The following is an 8,210-nucleotide window of genomic DNA, read 5'->3' on the forward strand; positions in this document are numbered from 1 at the left end:
AGGGGACCAATTTCACTAGCTCAGAAGCACACTTTGCCCACCTGAAGAAAAGAAATCAAGGTTTAAGCCAGGCGCAGGTTTCTCCCTAGTGGCCTGAATGAAATGGACACCAGAGGGCGCCTCAGAACCACTTTTCCTACAAACGAGGTTTGCACTCTTCCCCCACACAGGCTGTTTTTGCTTTAAGACATGGTCTTCTGGTGATACTGGGCGAGGATTTAAGTCAGTTACAACAGCAAAGTACACATGCCTGTCTTCTCTTCTCCTTCCTATTGCTAGCACAGAGCTTGTTCACCTTTTAAAGGTCACAGCGATACATCCCTTTGATTTTTTTTCTTTTTTTTTTTTGAGATGGAGTTTCACTCTTGTTGCCCAGGCTGGAGTGCAATGGCACGATCTTGGCTCACTGCAACCTCCGCCTCCCAAGTTCAACGATTCTCCTGCCTCAGCCTCCTGAGTAGGTGGGATTACAGACGTATGCCACCATGCCCGGCTAATTTTGTATTTAGTAAAGACTGGGTTTCTCCATGTTGGTCAGGCTGGTCTCAAACTCCCGACCTCAGGTGATCCGCTCACCTTGGCCTCCCAAAGTGCTGGGATTACAGGCGTGAGCCACTGTGACAGGCCATCCCTTTGATTTTCTTTGCTTTCCTCCCTGCCCTCAAGGTCTTGAATGCTGTGCACAGGCCCTGGGAAGGGTAAAGGGAATAGACATTTGTTGAGTGTCCACTGTGAGCTTTGCCCTGTGAAATGCATTGGCAGGTGCTCTGTCATTGAGCAGGTGAATTCCTGGTCCTGTAAGATTTCATCAGCATATAATAGATAATTCTATCTTTAGAAGTAACATCTGCTGAAATAGATTGCTTCCAGAATAGGCTGCATTCCTCCTGGTGGGAATCCTTGAGTGCATTACATTCTTCATGGCTTCAGAATTGGAAGCTTGGAGTCGGCCGTCGATGCTGAACCCTTTCCTCCTCCTCTTCCTGTGTCCTCACAGCTGAACTGCCCTGGGCACTCTGGTCTTTCCAAGATGACAACCAGCAGGCCTGGTTAACATGGCCATACCAGAGCGTAGGTGGCTGATGACAACTTCATGAAGAAATGAAGGGCCAGGGATTGGGGACACCCCCTCGGGTAGAACATCCCCTCTCTGGCCCCCAGGGGCCTATCAAAGAAGGGGTGTGGATAAGACCATCTAGAGCTGCTTCTCACTCTTAATCAATCTTTGCCAGTGGGGGGGATTTGAGGCCTGATGACACAGTGGGGACAATATTTTTAGGTTGGTATTTTTCATGCTTTTCACATTAAGCCATATGGCCAGAAATATTCCTTCCAGAGATTGCATTATTTTGGATAAGATTGTAGAATGTTAGAAAGAGTCATAGGGCCGGGCGCAGTGGCTCACGCCTGTAATCCCAGCACTTTGGGAGGCCGAGGCAGGCGGCATGAGGTTAGGAGATCGAGACATCCTGGCTAACACAGTGAAACCCCATCTCTACTAAGAACACAAAAAAATTAGCCGGGCATGGTGGCGGGTACCTGTAGTCCCAGCTACTCGGGAGGCTGAGGCAGGAGAATAGTGTGAACCTGGGAGGCGGAGCTTGCAGTGAGCTGAGATTGCGCCACTGTACTCCAGCCTGGGTGACAGAGCGAGACTCCATCTCAAAAACAAAAAAGAGTCACAGAAACTTACTGTCATGGAAAATTAAAAGAATTTAATGCTGGAATTGCCAGCAGGGCCGCCCATGTCAGACTTGTTCCCAAATTATTCCAATGCTTAGCACGTTGTCAGCACAAGGTAGGTGATCAGAAAAATAATGAATGAATGAAACTTTAGTGAATTAAACCCTAGAATGACTGATAGAATTTGAGACTCAGAGAATATTAGAATTATGGGAAAACGTTATTCACTTATTCAGAAGAGGGAGCTGAGGTCCCAGAAGTTGGTGACAGTCTTCCGGGTGCTGAAGGATCCACGGCTCCTGGGGCAGGGTTCTTTCTACAGAGAAGGGGTAGGGTAGCCTGGGAGGCTAGTGATGGTCCAGGACATATCTCTGAGCTCTCAAGCAGGAATGGGTTTGCAGGAAAGGAATTTTCCAGAGGGAGGGCCTTTGGTGCCAATATTCCCCAGGACCTCGAGGGACAGGGAGGAGGCCGAGCACAGCCTCAGCAGGGCGGGGTGGGTCCGGTACACAGCCTGTTGGGGTAATGGGCATATTCGCGGTTGTAGGTGCCCAGGTTGCGACGAAAGCAGAGGGCGGCTCTCTTGTCACACTCGCAGGTCAGCTGCTGGCAGGTGGTCCTGCCGGCTGGATGGGACAAAGTGAGTCAGGGACCACAGAAGCTCAGGATATGTGTGGGACAGCTCTTGGCTGCTCCTGGGTCCATGTTCTTGACCTGGACCAACTCCATTCTGATGGAAGCCCAAGCTCTGGCGTTGTTTCAGGGATGGGTGAGACAAGTGACAAGGGCGGGGTGCACTGTGGCTCGGGACACCAGGGAAGCTGGAAGCTTGCCCTCACTGTCCCTCCCTGCTCTCAAGCCCACGCTGACTGCCCTTAGCTCTCTCCTGCCTTAGAGACACCACTTGGCTCGCTCTCACTGCCCCCAGCCAGGGGGATTTCTAGGCAACCCCTGCACCCCTGTGTGATGCATTGCTGATGGCGGATTGTGGCCATCAAGCAGAGAGGACAGCTACGAAAATGACAGCAACTCACTCTGATGGCTACATGTGCCCCGGAGTGGCGTGGGCCCAGGCTGGAAGCCACCGGGACCAAAGCTGGGGTCTGCTTAGGGCCCTCTGCCTGTCCTCATCAGAGTGGATAGAGCCCAGTTTTCTGCCCATGCCCAGCCTGGGAGTCAGACTTCTACCCTGACCTGCGCTCCCAAGAGCCAGCTGGCATCAGCTCTGTAGGGGCACAGAAGGCTCCTCCTCTCTCCACTGCAGCTGCCTCTGTCACCTCTGCCTGCAGTGGCTCCGGCTCCCTTTTGTCCCCATGACTGTATCTCACAGCTCAGACCAGGTGCCTAATTTCCCCCCGTGAAGGTGAGCCTTCCTCTGCCGTCAGGGCTCTGCCCACGCCTGCTATGTCAGCAACACTCAGGGTTGGAAGGGACTTAACACTGAGCCCGTCAGCCTCTTTTTGGGGGCTCTTTGCAGGAGGTGGACTGAGCTGGGAAAGTAGCTATAAGCCTCTCCCTTTTATAGATTACGAAACAGGGGCTTTCCAGGGATTATATCACTTGTCCAAAGTCACAGGCAGGTGAAAGGTGACGCCCTGAGTAGAATCCAGAGCTTGTGTCTCCACCTACCTGCCTCCTCCTCTAACTCTTTCTCCCAGCCCTGATCCTGGCAGGTGGCTGCTCCTGCCTTTCATGGACTTCCAGCGACAGGGACTCAGTACCTGGCACATTGCCCTGCCGAGTTGATGATTGCAGAGGAAATGGAGCCAGCTCTGCCCCGCCCCCAGGACAGAATTTAGAGACCTGAACTGAGTCTTCTACGACCTCCCGAATCCTTCCACGCTGAACCATCTGCCCACCAGGCCCTGCCCTTCTTTCAGGCTGCTCCTGGCTTTGTGGCAGGGAGAAAGCTTGGCTCTCCCGTGTGGGGTCTCTGCACACTCTCACTTGGTTTAGGCTGCTTGCCTGGGCCTGGGACTAAAGGAAAGCTAATTTGTCCAAGTGGGCATTGGACATGGCAAAGCTGAGCAAATGGGTCCAGCCTGACAGTCCCAGTGAGGAGTCAGCCTTTGGAAACCACGTCTGCTGTCCCCAAAGCCCCAGCTCGTTCTGTCTTAGGGACTTCACCTTTAGCTCCTGCTGAGGCCCTGGGAGGGTGCCTGAGTCCAGCTCCTCTGGGCCCTGGCTCAGCTCAGCCCCTCCGCTCCTCTTTCCAGAGGCTGGAGCTGGGAGATACCTGGGGCTGAGGGCTGCACTGATGGGGTATGGGCTTCTCTAGCCTGGGTACCCGGTGAACATCTGGGTCTCCACTGTTACATGGTGATGGGAAACCCCATGCGTCCAGCCCGGGGTCTGGCTCTGATAAGGCCCAAGGTCACCATAAGGAGGGGCTTCCTGTCTTAAGCTGCCTCCACCCACCTCATCACAGGGTGTCTGTGTCACTTCAGGGCCGTCCACCTACCGCAGAAAATGCCACGTTTGCTGACAGAGAAAAGATACTTTTCCAGTTTGGGATCACAGCCCAGCTTCTCCAGACGTCCGTAGCAGCAGTCGTGGGCGTGGCAGCACCTGTAAGGGTCATGGTCGACCTGGGGGGACCTGTGGGCCAGGGTGGGTTGGACCAGGGGCTGCTTGGGGCCCCAGAGCCCAAAGCGGCCCAGAGGAGAAATCAGCCTGAATTTTCCAGGCGCCCCCCCTTCTCCCAGGATCCTCCCAGGATCCCCCAGCTCTTCCATCCCCATGGAGGTCCCCCTGCAGGCTGCCTCCTTACCAGTCAGTCTCGTCCACTGGCCAGTGGGAGCCGCCGACGCCGCAGTAACAGCCATAGTCGTTGTACTGCAGGGCAGACTTGCCTGTCATCTTCTCGATCATCACCCCGAACTGGACCAGGTTCCCTGTGACCAGGGCCACTGTGGAGAGGGAGGGCCCCACCCTCTGCAGCCAACTTCCCCGATGTCCCCTCAAATCTGATCACAGGCATCTCTCCAGTTGTCCAGTTAAGCTCACCTCCCCAAAGCAACCCACTCTCAACAACAAGCATGGTAATAAGTAATATTGCCAGTGACGTCCTTTGCACCTTTATCCCCCTGGTCTTCACCTCCAGTGTGTCGGCCCCTCCAATGTCCACTCCCACCATTATCTTCTATCTACAACACTATCACTTGTTCACCCCTTCCAGGGGCTCCTCACCAGCCACCGGTCCTCCCTAGGTGTCGGCCCTTATCTCATCCAGGAACACTCTGTCCCCCCAAGTCTCATCAGATGGCACTGGACCTATCTCCTGTCCACCTCAGCTGACCTCCCTGAATTCCTCCCGGTGCTCCTGACTCAGCCATGTGGCTGAATCCTGCTCACCTCGGCAGGTTGGAGCCAAACATGGAAGCTAGGGTAGGAGAAGGAGCCCAGGGTGTGCTGTCCAGGATGCTCCAGCCCCTGGCCCATGTCCCTCACCCCTCCCAGCCTGCATTCTCCTCCCTTCTGCTCCAGCCACTGCTGGCTCAGGCAAAACTGGCCTCGGGGTCACCCTGGTGGCAGGAAGGGGGCAGCCTGCAGTGTTTGGCATCCACCATGCCCTCGGTAGGGCCAGGCTCAGGGGCATCTAGGGAGCTTGGGGTTGCCAGATGGGGCAGAAGAAGGCTGAAGCTCACAAAGATCACTTACCCAGGAGGCAAAGGAACACCAGCACGTGGGGAGGTTTCATCCCAGGTTGCTGGGAAGGGAGGTGCACAAGGAGCACAAAAGGCAGCAGAAGAAAGCAACGGGGGCACCTCTGATCTCAGGGCGCCTCCTAATTAGTTAAATACCCAGGTCCTGTCCACTCCCTGTCATTAACCCGTGAGTGCCCAGTGATGCAACGATTCTTCCAGGTCTGACACTTTGGCCAAGTCCCCGGGGAGGGGCTAGCTGGGGCCTGTGGGCTCTGCTTCCAGGCAGTGTAGGGTATGGCGGGCAATCTCGTGGCTCTTTATACTCACACCCTTCCCGTAGCCCACCCTTTCCAAGAAATCATCCATTGACCAAGCTGCAAGGTGCGGGCTGTGCCGGGTGCTTGACATTCTTGATATCTTTTCCTCATCCCCATTTGACTGAGACTCAGAGAGACTGAAAAACTTCAGTTCTCACAGCCTGGAAGTGCCCAGGGCCAAGTCCGTCCTGTTTCCAAGTTTCCACCCAGGCAGAACCGGAGGCAGGAGACCCCCGGCCTGGCCTGGTGCTTCCCCTCCCCGACCCTCCTGCTCTGGTCTGTGACTGGGATCACTGACCGTGCACCTCCGTCACCGTTCAGGGCCTTGGAGTCTTGGTTCCACTGCATACTAGGCGGCCTTGGGCAGATCCTTTCCCTTGCTTGGAACCTCGGTTTTCCTGCTTGTATTATGGGGATAGAAGGTGTCCCTCTTGCCTCCCGCACAGGAGGATGGAAAACACGCAACCAGGCAGCCAGCCCTCACCAAGTACTGGCTATGCACCTGGCACCATGCCGAGCCCCTTTCAAGCAGGACCACAGCCCCATCTTACAGAGGAGGAAACTGAGGCACATGTGTAAGTGATGAGCTAGAATTTAAACCCAGGCAACCCAACGAGCTTCACCTGGGCCAATTCATCCAGCACGAAGTGGAGGCGGTGCCTAGCACCCATGCTACTTTTAGTGGTCCCAACAGAATGTGTTAATTTCTTATTAAAGTAGGAGAAAAACAAGTATCATCACACCTGGATTACATTTGTCTTCAAACCAACACAGTCATAACATTTAATTTTAATTTTTTTTTTTATATGGAGGAAGAGCCCACAAAGGCCAATGTGCCCAGGGCCCATGACAACCGGGGTGCTGCAGCCCTGGGCCTAACCAGCAGGCTCCTGGCTTCAGGAGCTGGTCTAGGGCCTGGTGCCAGCCTCCCTTCCAGGAGAGGAGACTAAACCCAGTGAGTCTGGGTCTCACCCTACAGGCTGGAAGGAATCCCGACGCAAATTCCCTGACCCCAACCAGCCGGAGGATAGAGGCCCAGGGAAGTTTCACCTTGGAGTAAGGAGAGGAGGGCTGGGCGTTAATACTCGTGTTAAAAACCTTCTGTTGGCCGGGCACGGTGGTTCACGCCTGTTATCACAGCACTTTAGGAGGCCAGGGCAGGTGGACCACTTGAGGTCAGGAGTTCGAGACCAGCCTGGCTAACATGGCGAAAACCCATCTCTACTGAAAATACAAAAATTAGCCAGGTGTGGTGGCAGGCACCTCCCGACCTGCAGGACAGTCGAACGGGCCCTGGAAGGGGAAGTGGGAATGGAGGAGACAAAGAAAACATCACAGAAAATGGAACAAGACAAATGGCCTGATCAAGTCTCGTTATTGAGTGTATGGTCATGCCTTATATACGGCTGGCAGGGGAAGAGGTGGGCCAGGGCGGGTGATGGGGGGCCTGGGTGTCTCAATTACAATCGCGCATGCGCCGGGGTTTGTACGTTTCCCGAGCGCGGGATCGCGCCTGCGCCCGGGCTGGCATATCTCCTGGGCGGGAAATGTGCCCCGGCGCCGGATAAGGTTGGCGCAGCGCGGAAAGGTTGCGCGCGCCGGGAACAGTTTTGGCGCGCGCGTGAGAAACTTAGGCGCGCGCGTGGGAAAAGCTTGGCGCGCGCGGAAGGGTTTGTAAATTAAAGAACCCGGGAATGGTCCCTCCTTGTCTCCGCTTTGCGGAGATTCCAAGCAACAGAGGTCGGGCATAAATTCCAGGCCTCATGGCTCCGGACAGGCACCTGTAATCCCAGCTACTTAGGAGGCTGAAGCAGGAGAATTGCTTGAACCTGGGAGGAGGAGGTTGCAGTGAGCTGAGATTATGCCACTGCACTCCAGCCTGGGCGATAGAGTGAGACTGAGTCTCAGAAAAATCAATCAATCAATCAATCAATCAATAAGAGTAAAGCCCAGGAAACCCTTGTCTCCTGCCCCTCCCACTCATTTCCTGCTAATAACTCCTCCTGGGACTCTTCATGCTGGATCCTTCTCACCCTGCTTCAGAGAAGACTTTGAGGGAGAGGGTCAGAGAGGTGAGTCCACCTGCCCAGGATCACCTAGCAGCTGTGAGTCATTGTCTCCTGAGAAGGGAGACCTTTGTTCACCATTTCCTTTTGATCTCCTAGCAGCCCCTGGCTCTCCTGGCCTGGGTTATGAGAGCCCAAACAGTGAATCACTGAGGAGTTACCTTCTAAACAACTGAAAATTAGCGTCGATTCCCTGGGAGGTTTGGCCCACAGCCATTCCTGTGGTGGCATAAGGCGTGTTTCCCAGGAAGGGCCAGGTTTCGGAGACGATCCCTTTTGTGACCCATTTTGAATCCTGGCCCGGCTAGGACAGGGCTCCTCCAAGTCCCTGCAGGTCTGTACCTGTAGCAGAAAAGTAAAGACTATAGGGCCAGAGCCAAGCAGAAAAAGCCAGGCAGGCTTCCAGGTGAAGTTGCTCTCAGTTGAGGTTTGAAGCTGGAGTGTTGGTAGGACTTGGACTTGGAGGGCAGTTCAGACATTTGGGGAAAGGTAATTGA

General features: G+C 54.6%; 1 protein-coding gene across 1 annotated transcript; it reads right to left on the reverse strand.

Annotated features, from left to right (window-relative positions):
- Positions 1–2,166: 2,166 nt before the first annotated feature.
- PLA2G2E (phospholipase A2 group IIE) lies at positions 2,167–5,434 on the reverse strand. The gene is made up of 4 exons (XM_017852028.1): positions 5,344–5,434; positions 4,454–4,592; positions 4,145–4,251; positions 2,167–2,309 (listed from the first exon to the last, which is right to left on the reverse strand). Exons 1-4 carry the CDS (start codon positions 5,381–5,383, stop codon positions 2,167–2,169), a joined length of 429 nt encoding a protein of 142 aa, XP_017707517.1. The 5' UTR covers positions 5,384–5,434.
- Positions 5,435–8,210: the final 2,776 nt, after the last annotated feature.

The sequence above is a fragment of the Rhinopithecus bieti genome, unplaced genomic scaffold (genome assembly GCF_001698545.2).
Source record: "Rhinopithecus bieti isolate Rb0 unplaced genomic scaffold, ASM169854v2 scaffold_33652, whole genome shotgun sequence".
Lineage (NCBI taxonomy): Eukaryota > Metazoa > Chordata > Mammalia > Primates > Cercopithecidae > Rhinopithecus > Rhinopithecus bieti.